The sequence below is a fragment of the Cervus elaphus genome, chromosome 17, assembly GCF_910594005.1.
Source record: "Cervus elaphus chromosome 17, mCerEla1.1, whole genome shotgun sequence".
NCBI lineage: Eukaryota > Metazoa > Chordata > Mammalia > Artiodactyla > Cervidae > Cervus > Cervus elaphus.
The window spans coordinates 58,547,251-58,563,669 of record NC_057831.1 but is presented as its reverse complement, the minus strand read 5'-3'; the positions used below and the strand labels follow the sequence as shown (position 1 = coordinate 58,563,669).

General features: G+C 40.2%; 1 protein-coding gene across 1 annotated transcript in view; it reads right to left on the bottom strand.

The window, feature by feature from the left end:
- The window catches only part of NSUN7 (NOP2/Sun RNA methyltransferase family member 7), a 37,422-nt gene extending 21,386 nt beyond the window's left edge, over positions 1-16,036 (bottom strand). Inside the window, exons 1-4 of the mRNA XM_043871225.1 lie at positions 15,572-16,036; positions 14,872-15,270; positions 6,283-6,341; positions 5,770-5,900 (exon numbers count right to left, since the gene is read on the bottom strand). Of these exons, the coding sequence (XP_043727160.1) occupies positions 5,770-5,900; positions 6,283-6,341; positions 14,872-15,181 (500 nt within the window). The 5' untranslated portion in view covers positions 15,182-15,270; positions 15,572-16,036. The remainder of the gene's footprint in view (positions 1-5,769; positions 5,901-6,282; positions 6,342-14,871; positions 15,271-15,571) is intronic.
- Positions 16,037-16,419: the final 383 nt, after the last annotated feature.

Sequence of the window (16,419 nt, the reverse complement as noted above, 5' to 3'; positions counted from 1 at the left end):
CTCTCTATAGGTCAGTCTGTGTTTTCAGAGATGGCGAGAGTGCAGTCTTGACAAGATCAAGGAGCTTTCATGAACTGGTATCAAGTCCTTCCCAGTTCTGATTATCTCATATCTCGTAGTTACAAATAACAGGAAAGAAAAACAAGAACTGGTTAGCATAAAATGAAAACCCAATGATTCTTTTTTAATCTTATGGCCTAAATCACTGGGAGGTATTGTGCACTGACTCTGTCTCCTTGACCACAGCGGATCGGCAGAGGGTGGGCACTTGACCCAAACCAGTCAAGTGAATTTTTGTATGTAGTAACAGAGCGCCAAGTCAGTCTTTCTGGTTTGTGGTGCTGAGTTGACAGCAGCCAAGTTTCCCACTCTACAAAGAGAAAGAGGAGATGTAAGAAGGAAGCTGAAGCGAGGCAGAGACCAGAGTGGAAGAGAGTCCCGAGGGCGCCCGAGTCACAGGGCGCAGGTGGGAGAAGCAGCCACGTCCTTCCCGCAAGCCTCACTGTGCAACTCTTGGGTGAGATACTTTATAATAAAATTTCTCTTTTGCCCAATCTAGTTTGAGTTGGACTCCTGTCTGGTTGTCAAAAAGGAATCCTACCTAGTACACCATTTTCTGTTAGTTTATTTTTTAAAAGAAATGGGTTTTATTCCTTTTTAGCTTAAAATTATCAGAAATTTTATATACAAAGAACAAATGATCTCAAGGGGTTTTTTGTTTTGTTTTGTGTTTTGCTGTTGGTGGCGGTGGGTTTTGTCTTCGTTTTTTGCTGTGCCACGTGGTTTGTGGGATTTTAGTTCCCCAACAAGGAACTGAACTCAGGCCTTCCGCAGTAAAAGCACTGAGTCCTAACCACTAGACCACCAGGGAATTCTCAAAATGTCTCAAGTTTTGAAGTGCCATTAGTAATGCCTAACACAAAAGAAATGTGGCTCTCTTTAAATATAAATCATTTTCTTAATGCCAAAAGATAATCTTCAGTGAACTGCTTGAATTTCCCAAAGGGGGAAAAAAAAAAAATCAGACATCATACTGAGAACTGTTTCACAATATTCACTAAGTAAGTAAAATGGGCTAAGAGTTTCCAAAGAAGAGGTGGAAAGAATATGAGAGATAAAACCCCATGAACAAGTGTTCAGAAGCATTTTGGCATATGAGAAACTAAAGCATTATGTGAATGAGAAAATTGGGAATAGAAGAAAAGGGATATCTTAGCAAATGTAATTTATCCCCCAAATCCATGAATTAACATTCATGAATCATTCAAGGTAAATAACCTTACCACATTAATAAAATCAAGAAGAAAAATGATCATACCAAAACTCTGATCTCTGTTTTGTTAATTTAGTAAGACTACAGTTTTCTCTAGAGATCCTCCTTCCTGCATTGCAGCTGGAAAGTACCTGTAAGCATAAAGCCAGGACTATTCTAGGGCTCACCTCATTTGTTTTCATTTTCTCAAGGATTAAATTTCTGTGCTGCTTTTTGTCTAATGTCCAAAATCTTTGCCTCATATATTTTGTCCATCTAGTTATTTATAGGGGCTTCCCAGGTGGCTGCTAGTGCTTAAGAACATGCCTGCCAATGCAGGAGATGTAAGAGATGCGGGTTCGACCCCTGGGTCTGGAAGATCCTCTGAAGAAGGAAATGGCAACCCACTCCAGTATTCTTGCCTGGAAAATGCCATGGACAGAGGAGCCTGACAGGCTACAGTCCATAGGGTTGCAAAGAGCTGGATACAACTGAAGCGACTTAGCATGCACAGTTATTTATAGGAGGAATGAATAAGTTTGATCCAAGACACTCTGTCATGACTATATAACTACGTTTTTAAAAGATCACTTTATCTATGGAAGATACTGTGAAGAAGGAAGAGTTACAGGCAGGGAATGAAGAAGCTAGCGCAGTAGTCCAAGTGACAGATGATAAATGGCCTGGGTTTGGACAGTAGGCGTGGAAACGGAAACAAGTAGCCACATTCAGCATACGGCCTCCAACTGGAGTCACAGACCTCGATGTAACAGGTATGGCCGGGGCGCCGGGGAGGGCAGGAAAGAAGAATCAAGGGTAATATCTAAGAAGCTGGTGGTGCCTTGACTGTAACAGGACAGTTTTGGGTGATTTCGGAGGAAGGGCTACTCAGTTCTTCCTCTCCTATTGCTTCTCCAGTCTTTCACTGCCCATTTTCTAATTTCACTGTCCATTTTCTAGTTTTGCCTCACCAAAGTCCAACAAATTATCTGGCAGAATCAGATTCTTGAGGTAGTATGAGGCATGCAGAGAAAGAAAGGAAGAAGCTGCGGTCTCCTTTTATTTAATCCGGTCACACTATTTCAAAGATAGTTGCATTTGTACAAGAAATGAGTTCTTAAAGCCCTTGCATGTATCAAAAAGATAGGGCTTCCCTGGTAGCTCAGCAGTAAAGAACCTGCCTGCCAATGCAGGAGACATGGGTTCATCCCTGATCTGGGAAGATCCCACATGCCACAGAGCAACTAAACCCACATACCACAACTGCTGAGCCTGTGCTCTAGAGCTCAAGAACTGCAATTACTGCGCCCATGGGCCACAACTACTGAAGCCTGAGCGCCCCAGAGCCTGTGCTCCACAAGAGAAGCCACCACGATAAGCCATCAAAATGAGAAGCCCGTGGACTTCTGAAGAATAGCCCGTGCAGCAACAAAGACCCAGCACAGACAAAAATAATAAATAAATGAATGATAATAGGTTCATCTTGGGCTCTATCCCTAGAGCCATAAACAAACGAAGAAAAAGATACCGGTTCGTACACAGAGGGATAAAACACAAGGACCTGGGGTAGAGACAACAACAAAGATCAAACACAATTTTTATAAGGAGAAAGTGATTCTCATTCAGTTTCTTGTTAAATAACTGCTTCTTCTATCACCTCTTAAAATTAGTCTTCATCGTCTTGGTAGAAACATACTAAGGTATACTTCAAGCTTAAAATGATTCTACTGCCCTGGGGACAATACTGCCCAGCCCTAAGACCTAGATGATCTATAGAGGCTGGCCTCCAACATTCTGAGTTCAGAATTCTACTCCATTAGCTATGGAGGACTGGCCCAAGGGAGTGCACTTGACCCACGAGGAGTCAAATTCCCTGGAAGGGGTAGAATTTAGAATTGGGTGTAGAGATAATAAATTAATCTAAGTGAAGAAACTAACATACAAGTGTAATAAGTAAGCTTAAGACCTGGGGTACAGCAGTAAGGCTTTTTCCTTGTAGGCTAGAAACAGAGAAGGCAAATCAGGAGAGAAAAGGAGAATGAAGCAGATATTAAGAGAGAAGCAGAAAAAAAGAGGCAAAGAAAATCCTGACATCTTTCCAGTTCCTGATTTCATCCTCTTCCTGAGTCTTTGAACTGCATGAGACATTCCAGGATCTATTTAAGAACATTTTCCATTTTTGCTCATGCTAACTGAAAATAGCTTCTATTACTTGAAAGCTGTGATTCTTGATTAAAACCTTCTCGGTTATCTTTATACATGTATTTTCTCAGCATTATCTTTCTCATTATACATGGATTTTCTCAGTGTTACCATTATACTGGCATATTACACTACTATTCTCTTCAATTAAACCACTAAATACACACATTTCTCCTATAACATACTATGAATTGGATATAAAATAACTAATGTGGGAATAAGATCTGTATTATATGAAGCTCGATTGGTTCGGGTAGTTTCTGTTGCACTGACAGGAACGTAACCAGATAACCTCCTCCAGGCAGGAGATAGCACGGTATGTATTACAGGGAAAAGTAAAAATCTGAGGAATCAGGAACCTTAGACAATAGTATCTTCCGGTTCTTCTGGCCTCGTGAGCCATGGTCTTTGCTTGTCCTATTTCCTACCTGCCTTGCTAGCATTCTCAGCTAAGAATCTGCTGCTGCTGAAACCACAGTCTGGTCTTTCTTGCTTGGTTAGAGCTCTGTGGCTTTCCTGGCTGCTTTAGCCTAACCTCAGCTCTCATTACGCACACTAAGACTAAGCTGCTATTTCCATGAGAATCGCCTTAGTCCTAAGTCAAGTGGAAACTGAAAGCAGTTCAGGAAAGCTGAAACTCAGAGCTCGTCTCAAAGCACAATGCCCCACCACTTTTTCTCCAGTGTATCTGCACCCATCCTAGGTACCCATCCTCAAAGGCAGGTTCCCTAGCACTGGTATGGGGGGTGAAGTGGTTGCCCAGGAACTTATGTAGTAAACAGGAGCAAGATCCTTGCTTATCTAAGGTACCTACATTCAATTGCTTTTGCTTTTCTCCATCCCCAAATTTCTCATGGCTACAACTGACATATTACTATGTCATATATGTCATCGTCTAGCATACTTTACCCAAGATTCACCAGCTTAAGTGGAAGGAACAGTAGCATATAAATGGTTAAATCTTGAGCTCTGAAGTGAAAGTGAAAGTGTTAGTCACTCAGTTGTGTCTGACTCTTTGGGGCCCTGTGGACTGTAGCCCACCAGGCTCCTCTGTCCTTGGGATTCTCCAGGCAAGAATACTGGAGTGGATAGCCATTCCCTTCTCCAGGGGATCTTCCTGACCCAGGGATCGAACCTGGGTCTCCTGCACTGCAGGCAGATTCTTTACCGTTTGAGCCACAGGGAAGTTCTCTAGAGTTAGCCTTCCTGAATTTGAATTCTGGCACTTCTCTTTCTAGCTCTATGGCATTAGACAGGTTCCTTTAACATGTCTGTGCTTCAGTTTTCCTCTGTGTAAAAATACAGGTTGGTAACAATATTCACTTCGAAGAATTATTATGTGAACAGCTTCTTGTAATAGTGATTGATACATATTAAGTGTTCTTCAATAAAGGTAAGTTATCACTATAACTCCACTCAGTGACTCTTTTGGTCTCAACCTTCAAAATGAAACTGCTCGCGTGTTCCCTAACAATATAAAATGAGACATGAACTGTTCCAGACCCTTCACCAGGTAACATCTCCCTACAGGCCTGCTCGCTTGCCATGCTGTGCTCTCTGTTAAGGCGTGAGAGCACAGGAGACTTCTCTGCTGGTCCGGTTAGGACACTGCGTTTCCACAGGAGGAGGCAGGGGCTCCACTCCTGGCCGGGGAGCTGGGACCCTGAAGCCCTAACAACAGCGGCTTTCATGAATGGCCATCTGCTATCATCCACTGTGTGTCTGGCTCTGGCTCAGCATTTTACACACGTTACTTTCATTAGTTCTCCCAACCACCTTTTTAGGTAGGTGCTATTATCGTCCTCATGCTAGGCTTCTGTTGATGTTTAGGGTGAAAGGAAAACAAATTTTAAATATGTTAGTTTTGTTCTTAACTACTGACATTAAGTTGTAAAAGCTATAGATTCTTCTTTTCTCAATTTGGCAAAGTGGTGGGTTCTTATCTAATTGGAATTTTCTTGTTTGATACGTTAGTTTTTTTTAAGAGCTGTAAACAAAGCCAAGTAAATAAATAATAGCTGTTTCAAATGAAGTATAAGTTATGCACGTGCTAAGAATTGTCGGAATTTTTCATGATTTTCCAAATACTTACAAGTTGGATCTTACAATTCAAGCTTTTAAAACAACTTGAATTTAAGTAGAATATTTACTTTGTTCAAGATCTGTTTTTAAAGGAACTCAAGAAACTTATGAACTTATACATTTTTTCTCTATAAAATTTTAACCCTTATCCACACATTATATTGTATACTATTTCACCAGTGAAATACTAATCACAAATTCATATAAAACATCCTTTTAACCTTCACAGTTACCTGTTAAGAAGGTTCTCCACTTCTAGAACTTCTGCTATAGATGCTTCATTATCAGAAAGGAGACGAGCTTGAAATTTTCTGTCTTGGAAATCATATAGCATCACAATGATAAGACTGTTCAAATGATGTGGCTACCAAGGGGAAACACAAAGAAGAAATAGCATACAAATAATATCTAACAGCAATATTTCCCATTCCATTATTTTTCAAGAGAGCAGGAGTATGACTATTTTCACATCATCTGATTAAACTGGGCGACAGAAAAGGACTGCAAACTAGAAAAAAAAATTCAGTAAAAAATAAGACTTTCAAAAAGGACAATTTCTGGCATGTTCATCAAAATGAAAGGAGTAGGATCTATATTAGAAACTTAGAAGTAGGAAAGAGTTAAGGCTGTGTTTTGAAGATGTCTTAGCATTAAACAAACTAGTTATTTAAATCCCAAGGCTTATTTTTAGTACTTTCTAAATAACACTCATGAGACAGCTAATTTTATAAAAGTTATACACTTACTATTGTGGTACTTGGGAAGATATAGCTGTCTATTAATATAGTTTCCAAAATATCTTGATCTACAAAACAAAGAAAATGTCTGTTATGAAAATACCAAAGCTGAAAATGAAAACTCTAGAATCAAAACACACTTTAGCCAATACTGCAAAGTACTTTTACTTTCATATCCAAAATAAACCTTAATTCTTGATAAAGACCCAAATTACAATGGCATAATGAAGTATCTGTAATCTTTATGAATCCTAGACCCCTGTGACCCAGGCTCCACATGGTGGTGGTGTTGTTTATTGTTTACTTGCTAAGCTGTGTCCGACTCTTTGCAACCCCATAGACTCCTCGGTCCATGGGATTTCCCTGGGCAAGGATACTGGAGTGAGTTGGCATGCCCTCCTCCAGAGGATCTCTCAGATGAGGGATCGAACTCACATCTCCTGCCTTGGTAAGTAGATTCGTTACCACTGAGCCACCAGGAAAGCCCAGGCTCCACATGGAGTCATAGTCCAAGGAGCATTATCTGAATAACTGAGGTAGTGATAAAGGAATTTCAATCTCTAATTTATATCCTTGAAAAACATTAAAGAGGATCTAATTAATAATGTCTTATCCTTTTATGTACTGTTGAATTTAATTTGCTAACATTTTATTTAGGATTTTTGTTCTATGCTTATGTTCATGAAGGATATTGGCCTATAATTTTCTCTTCATAATATCTTTGTCAGTGTTGGTATCGGGGTTATGTTGGCTTTTATAAAATTTGTGGGAAATATCCCCTCTTCTTCTAGTCTGGAATAGTTTGCACTAAATTGGTGTTACTTCTTATTTAAATATTTGATAAAACTCACTAGTGAAGACACTGATAAGATGACACTTAATCTAACACCCAAATGATAAGGAGTTACCCATGTAAAGATTCAGGATGAGACAGCATTCTGGTCACAGGGATAATTACAAAGGTAATAAGTAAAAACATACAGACATATTTTGAAACCTCCACAGGGCACATGAGTGTTCCATTTGTTATAACGACAAGGATTAAATGGCAATTAGTACATACCTATCCATAATTACCTCAAATGTCAATGGACAAATGCTCCAATCAAAAGACACAGAGTGTCAGATTGAATGGAAAAACAAAACCAAACCAAGAACCTGCAATATGCTGCCTACATGAGACTCACTTCAGGGTGAAAGACCTACACAGACCAAAAGGGAGGAGATAAAAAATAAACAGCTCAAGAAAATGGAAACAATAAGAAAGCAGGGATAGCCATATTCACATCAGACAAAATAAATTTTAAAACAAAGCCCATAAAGAAAAGCAAAGAAGGGCATTATATAATGATAAAGGGATCAATGCAAGAAGATAACATGCTTGTTAACATAAATGCCTTCAATAGAGAAGCACCTAAATAGATATTAAAAAGAAATACTAACAGACATAAAGGGAGAAACCAACAATAATACAATAATAATAGACCTTAACACTCCATGATGATAATACAATAATAAAGGACCTTAACACCCCACTGACATCAATAGAGAGATTATTCAGAGAAAAAACTCAATAAGGTAACAGAGGTTCTAAATGACACAATCATTTGAACTTAACTGATATCTACAAAACACTATATCCAAAAAAACCAGAAGACAGATTCTTTTCAAGGGCACATGGAACATCAGAATAGATCACATACTAAGTCATAAAACAAGACTCCATGAATTTAAAAGGGTAGAAACTATTTCAAGCAGCTTTTCTGACAAAAATTCTATGAAACCAGAAATCAATCACAGAAAGAAAAATTGGAAAAGAATGAACATATGGAAACTAAACAACATGCTACTAAAAACCCAATGAGTTCAACAATGAAATCAAGACTTCCCTGATGGTCCAGTTGTTGAGAATCTGCTTCTAGTGCAGGGGGCGTGGGTTCAATTCTTGGTCAGGGAACTAAGATCCCAGATGCCATGGAGCAACTAAGGTTTTGAGCCGCAACTAGAGAGTCTGTGTGCCACACAAAAGACCCCCATGATTCAATGAAGATCCTGCACGCCACAACAAAGACCCAACACAGCCAAATAAACAAAGCAAAATGTATTCAAATTGGAAGGGATGCAGTAGAACTGTCACTACTTGGATATAATATGATACTGTACATGGAGAACCCTAAAGTCTTCACACAAAAACTATTAGAATTAATAAATGAATTCAGCAAGGTAGCCAAATACATAAATCTATTGTAGTTCTTTACACGATGAAAGAGAAAGTTTAAAAAAAAAAAGTTATCTCATTTATTGCATTAAAAACAGCTAAGAATAAACTTAAACAAGTAGGTGACAGACCTATACACTGAAAATTATAAACACTGATAAAGGAAATTGAAGATAATTCAAAGAGATGGAATAATAGTCCATGCTCCTGTATTGGAAGAATTAGTATTGCTAAAGTAAGTGGTCAGTCTACCTAAAGCTCTGCACAGATTTAATGCAATCCCTATCAAAATACCCATGACATTTTTTAAGAACTAGAACAAATAATCCTAAGATGTATATGGAACCAAAAAAGGTCCAGAACTGCCAAAGCAACCCTAAGAAAAAAGAACAAAGCTGAAGGTATAACCCTACCAGATTTCAGAATATACTACAAAACCACAGTAACCAAAGTAGCTTAGTATTAGCACAAAAACAGACATAAAGATAAGTGGAATGGAACAGACAATCCAGAAAAAAACCCACATACCTATGGTCAGCTCGTCTAAGCTGACAAAGAAGGCAAGAATATACAATGGAGAAAAGACAGCCTCTTCAGCAAGCAGTGTTAGAAAAACTGGACAGCTATTTCTATCAATAAAATTACAGCACTCCCTCACACCATCCATAAAAATAAATTCAAAATGGCCTAAAGACCTAAATACCACACATGACACCATAAAACTCCTAAAAGAGAACTAAGACAAAACATTTTTGGACATAAATAGCAGCAATATTTTCTTAGGTCAATTTCCCCAGGTCAAAAAAAAAAAAGAAACCAGACCTAATTGGTCAAAAGATTGTACAGCAAAGGAAACCATTCACCAAACAAAAACACAACCTATGGAATGGGAGAAAAGATTTGTAAAAAAATGACCAGCAAGGGCTTCATATTAAAAATAAACAAAGAGTTCATAAAACAGGTAGCAAAAAAACAAACAATCCAATCAAAACAGGGCGGAAGACCCAAGTAGACATTTCTCCAAAGAAGATATACAGATGGCCAACAGGCAACGAAAAGATACTCAACTTCACTAATCATTACAGAAATGCAAATCAAATCCACAATGAGATATCACCTCACATTAGTCAGAATGACTATCATCAAAAAGTCTACACATAACAAATGCTGGAGAGGGTGTGGAGAAAAGGGAACCCTTGTACACTATTGGTGGGAATGCAAATTGTTGTAGCCATTATGGAAAATCATATGGAGGCTCCTTAAGAAAATCTATATCATCAGTATCCCACTCCTGGGTATATATCTAGAAAAGACAAAAACTCTAATTCAAGATGATATATGCACTCCAGGGACCTCTCTGGTGTCCAACGGCTAAGATTCTGTGCTCCCAATACCTGGGAGGGGCCTGGGTTTGAGCCCTGGTCAGAGAACTAGATCCCACATGTCACAACTAAGAAGAGTTCACATGCCACAACAAAGATCAAAGATCCCACGTGCCAAAACTAAGACCCAGTTCAATCAAACAAATAAATAAAAGTTTTTAACATTAAAAAAAAAAAATACACACACTCCAATGTTCATAGCAGCATTATTTACAACAGCCAAGACATGGAAAAAACCCAAGTGCTCATCAATAGATGACTGACTTAAGATGCAGAATATATATATATATATATATTGTTGTGTGTATACGTATGTATATATACACACAACAGAATATTACTCAGTCATAAAAAAGAATGAATGTTACTGCCATTTGCAGCAACATGGATGGAACTATAGAACACTATACTTAGTGAAGTCAGATAGAGAAATACAAGTAAGCTATCGCTTATATGTAGAATTTAAAAATAATGCAAATGAATCTATATATAAAACTGAAACAGAATCACAGACATAGACAACAAACGCTGGTTACTAAAGGGGCAAGAGACGAAAGGAGGGACAAGTTAGGAATATGGGAGTAACAGGGATTAACTACTATAAGTAAAATAGATAAGTTACAAAATTTATTGTATAGCATAGGAAACTGTATTCAATATCTTGTAATAACCTCTAATGGAATATAATCTGAAAAAATAAGTAACTGGATAATTTAGCTGTAACCTGAAGCTAACAGGATATTGTCCACCAACTATACTTCAATTTTAAAAAGGAATAATTATATAGGCACATGGGGTTTTTGTATCCGTGGAAGGAGGGTACTTTGACAACCTTCATTCATGTTGTCAAACACTGTTGCTAGGAGAATTAAGTACTATCCCTAAGACTTCCCTGAGAAAGACAATAGAAAGCTTGTACCTGATCTCTTCTGAACTTTGTCCTGTGTACATTTTCCCAGTGCTGACCTTAATCTTAATCCTTTCATTGTAATAAACTGTAACTATGAATATAACAGCTTTGCTGGGTTCTGTGAGTATTTCTAGTGAATCACTGAACCTGAGGGTGGTCTTAGGAATCTGTGACTACAGTTAAGTGATTCCCAAAGCCATAACTCAATCATACATAAAGCATTTGCCAGGTTTTTCACCGACAGGTTACATGATTCTGAAATGACCAGATTACTGACACAACCAATTCCTTGGACTGAGAGGTCACCAATTAGTATATACACCTGAAGAGGTTGGAGAAAGAATTAAGCCAGAAATAAGATCAACATTCAGAAAACTAAGATCATCGCATCCGGTCCCATCACTTCAAGGCAGATAGATGGGGAAACAGTGGAAATAGTAACAGACTTTATTTTGGGGGGCTCCAAAATCACTGCAGATGGTGACTGCAGCCATGAAATTAAAAGATGCTTACTCCTTGGAAGGAAAGTTATGACCAACCAGGACAGCATATTAAAGAGCAGAGACATTACTTTGCCAACAAAGGTCTGTCTAGTCAAGGCTATGGTTTTTCCAGTGGTCATCTATGGATGTGAGAGTTGGACTGTGAAGAAAGCTGAGCATTGAAGAATTGATGCTTTTGAACTGTGGTGTTGGAGAAGACTCTTGAGAATCCCTTGGACTGCAAGGAGATCCAACCAGTCCCTCCTAAAGGAGATCAGTCCTGGGTGATCTTGCAAGGACTGATGTTGAAGCTGAAACTCCAATACTTGGGCCACCTGATGCGAAGAGCTGACTCATTTGAAAAGACCCTGATGCTGGGAAAGATTGAGGGCAGGAGGAGAAGGGGACAACAGAGGATGAGATGGTTGAATGGCATCACCGACTCGACGGACATGAGTTTGGGTGAACTCCGGGAGTTGGTGATGGACAGCGAGGCCTGGAGTGCTGTGATTCATGGGGTCGCAAAGAGTCAGACACAACTGAGCAACTGAACTGAACCGATGATCAACAATTTCAGGAATACCTTCTTCCTCAATTTTTTTTCTTAATGAGTTGTTCATTGATTTATTTTTTAAGAAATCATTTTGCCAGTTTTTCTTCTGTTTTAATATTTGGTAGTCCTTGAAACATCCAGAGATTCTTTGAAAAAATAAATTAGCTGCTAATACTCTACTTCTCTGACATAAGTCAAACAATAGGAATAGGTTACTCTTCATTACTACTCTTCATTACCTTTAGTAGAAAACTGACCTTGAGTCTTATTTAGCAGAGTAAGAATAGTGGTTATCATTTCAAAAATCATTATTCTGAACCCTTTAAACAATTAATCAGAAAAACACACTCTGCTTTGAAAGAGCTTACACACAAAGGACATCAACAAAAGGGCAAATAATAAAACTGGAAATCATAAAAATTAAAAAAGATTATCATTACCCAAGCTCTCTTTAGTTTGTGCATTAACCTTTTCAGCTTTACTGCTCCCATAAAACCTTGGAGAAGAAATCCTGAATTTTCTTTCCTGAACCGTGATTCCCTGAACCTATGCTATAAAAGCCAGATGTTCAGTTTATAAAATATCACATGTGAAAATACTGAAAGAACACTGATAATACAAAAGACAAAAGTGGAATATATAAAAACCTCCAATATTTTAAAGCAAAATTCAGGCTCTTAATTACCTTGGAAATCTACTGCATTTAGGAATTCTAGCTTTATTCCATATGAACATTCAGAAATTATTCAGATGATAATTTAAAGCAAGGTATTATTATCATTAAACAACCAAAGCCATCTCATCTTAGAATTTGAACTTATAAAAATGAACATTTCAAGGAAAAGTAGGTTTATAAAGGCCTATGATGAAGATGAAAGAGAGTGAAAAAGCTGGCTTAAAAATCAACATTCAAAAAACCAAAATCATGGCATCCGGTCCCATCACGTCATGGTGAACAGGTGGGGAAACAATGGAAACAGTGACAGGCTTTTTCTTGCACTCAAAAATCACTGCAGATGGTGACTGCAGCCATGAAATTAAAAGATGCCTGCTCCTTGGAAGAAAAGCTATGATCAACCTAGACAGCATATTAAAAAGCAGAGACATTACTTTGCCAACAAAGGTCTGTCTAGTCAAAGCTATGGTTTTTCCAATAGTCATGTATGGATGTGAGAGTTGGACTATAAAGAAAGCTGAGTGCCGAAGAATTGATGGTTTTGAACTGTGGTGTTGGAGAAGACTCTTGAGAGCCCCTTGGACTGCAAGATCAAACCAGTCAATCCTAAAAGAAATCAGTCCTGAATACTCACTGGAAGGACCGATGCTGAAACTAAAGCTCCAATATTTTGGCCACATGATGTGAAGAGCCGACTCATCTGGAAAAGACCCTGATGCTGGGAAAGACTGAAGCCAGGAGGAGAAGGGGATGACAGAGGTCGAGATGGTTGGACAGCATCACCGACTCAATGGACATGAGTTTGAGCAGACTCCGGGAGATAGTGAAGGACAGGGAAGCCTGGCATACTGTGGTCCATGGGGCCGCAAAGAGTCGGACACAACTGAGTGACTGAACAACAACAAATGACAATAATTTATCCAACTGGGATCTGCGTTTTTAAAACATGTCAGTCACAAGACACTTTCATAAAACAGAAATAAAGATTGAGAGAAAGAAAACAGTAATCTACCATACACATTATTACAACATGACCATCTAATCAATGGATTAATTTTACAAAGAATAATCTCAGTAATAAATAATTTCAGTAATAAAATAATAATTTTATTACTGATTTCTAAAGGCAATCCACTCCAGTATTCCCGCCTGAAAAATCCCTTGGACAGAGGAGCCTGGTGGGCTACAGTCCACAGGGTCACAAAGAGTTGGACATGACTGAGCAATTAAGCACACACAGCACACACAAAGGTAAGATTCAGTACTCTTATCAGGAAAAAATTGTCTATAATAGAGTTTTGGCATTAACATTAAACATCAATTAATTGACACAGATGCCTAGTGTGCATCTCACTGTTGCAAGGAGAAAATCTTCAAATGTTAATTTGACTCGTGATTTAAAGTACAACACTCTGGTTGGTCTTTAAGTTTCAAAACAGAAGAGGAGGGAAGGGATGAAATAGAATCTGAAAGTTTAAACTGGAGGAGGGAAAAATGGCTAAGACAGATTTTTTAAGAAAAATATCACAAGCCGAAACTAAAGAAATGAAACTCAGAGAGAAGCTGCCTCTGAACATCACACAAATTTTTCTCTGTGATGACAAATTGCTGGCTTCAGAGCTGAGCTACATCATGTCTGTAGACAACCAAAAACACACATTTATAGCTGAGTAATTAATGGGACATTTTAATTCAACTGAACAATTGTTAACCAACTCTGAGCAAGGATGTGCGAGGCCCAAAAAGTACTAACAGTAAGTAAATGATGCATATAATGCCCTTTCTAGGTGTCTCTTTAGGAAGTTTTATCATTTTAGCCATGCTGCTAACACTCCAAACATTTCTGGAACTTCTTTTCAGTCAGTATACAAATCAATACAAACTTTAGTTTATACTGTATTACAGTTGATAGCTAGTCCTAAAACCTGTCTCCAGGCCCTTTGACTGCTCTCATGGCAAAAATATTTGGTTCTGTACTGGAATCAATTCCATACTCAGAAGTTGATAATTACCCACCACCGAAGAAATCTGAAATATTACACCTCAAATCCTGGAGGCAAATTAAAAGGGATTTCTACAAAAATTTGGAAGAATAAATTTACAAGCTTCCAAAACTAAACAAAAGCAAATGGCAGTGAAAATGATCATCTTAATTTTGACCCACCTAAGCACAGGGAAATCTACAGTGGAAAACATATCTGACTGAGAGAGATTGTTTTGGAAACTCTCCTTAAAGGCTTGACATCTGCAACGGACCAAAGATATTCAGAAGCCTAAAAACAAAAGCTGGTGTATGTGTGTGAGGGTGCGAGGAGGATGCACCTCACAAATTCTCTCATTATTCTCTTTTAGGGCTGTCAAAACTGGTACTACTCACACTTAAGTGCACTGAAAGCCAACTCATAGGACAAACGCTGAAAGGATTCATCCTTGGATTCCGTTGAGGACGGCAAGGGCTCATTCCCATACTTTATTAAGGCTTTCTCTGGTGACTTTTCGAGTCTAGTGCCCTGAAAAATGTTCGCTGCCAGAATGTAAACGGAGTCCGGATAGCCAGTTTTTTCGGGTGAACCACTTGAGCTGTGGTCGCTGCATGCTGGGTCCCCTGCCAGTGCCAGCGAAGAGAGTTGGGAGAGCTCCGCAGTTGTTTCTTCCAAAAACTCCAGTTCATTTGCGGAGTTAAACATGTTTGCCCCCCTGCCTGTCCTAGGTAACTCAAGCTTGAATTACAGTTCAGATGTTCCGGGAAATGGTTTTCCCTGTTCAAGCATCGGCTCTGTGAAAACAAAAGATTATCCCGCTTAAACCACTATTTCCGCAAGACCACACTTGGTGACCCACCTCGTGTGGCCCTAGAGACCTAGCGGCGGCATTCCCTGGCCGCCCCGAGCATCCCTTACGTCGAGCCGGGAAACCTCCACACACTAACAAAGGGAGAGGAGTGGAGACGGCTCCGAATGGCCTCCGAAGCGACGAGACCTTAACGGAGGCCCGTTTGGGCGCAGCGCTCCCCCCAAGAGCCGCACCTGCGGCCCCTCGGGCGCTCCTTTCACTGGCTCCCGCGAGTCCTCCCTTACCCCAGAGGGCGGATGTTCCCCGGGGCTTTGGGAACAGAGACGCGGCAGCCGCGGCAGCACTTCGGGCACGGGTGGCTGGTATCTCACACACGCCCTCGGCGGCCCCGGGACTGCTGGGCTGCCGCGGTGGTCCGCGCAGGCAGTTTGGTTCAAATGAGCTTCTCCCACCCGCCGGGGTCGGGGCAGGGGGGTCGCGACCCCCGGCTCTCGCTTCGCTCGGGTTCCTGAGGGAGGATGCGCCTCAGGGCTTCGCCCGCCCGCGCGGTCGTCTCCACGAAGGCGGCAGCTGAGCCGGGTGGAGCACGAGGCTGGTGGGCCCGCCGGCTCCGGCCGCGGAAAGGTAGGCCTCCCCCGTCTGCCGCAGTCAGCCGGCCCAGGACCCGGGTCTCCGTGGCAACCAAGGGCGCGGCGGGGGGAGGAACGCTGCCAGAGGGCAGTTCCCGCGGGATTTGGCCCCCGCTTCCTTTTTTCCTGAGTTGCTCCTCCTCTCGCACCCCGGACACCTGTGCCTGCCCCTCCTCACGTGGAAGGGCCCTGCATAATTGGACTGCTTGGAGATCCTCGACTTCCCCAGAATCAATCACAAGGGACCCTTCTTCTCCAACTTGTCCCCTGTGATCTCCTTGAAAGCAAGAATTTTGTGTTGCTGATAGCACCCAGTTTAGCGGGTTAGCGGGCACGCAGGAAATGTTAAAACGGCTCAGTGTAGAACTATTGAAGAAAAAAAAAAAAAAGGTAAAAAAACTGACGAGTCGACTGTATTTCCACGCTTTTTAGAACAATAGATACCACAGATATCACATTAGATGGCCCCTTCTAGGACTGACTGTGCTGCGCTTAGTCGTGGT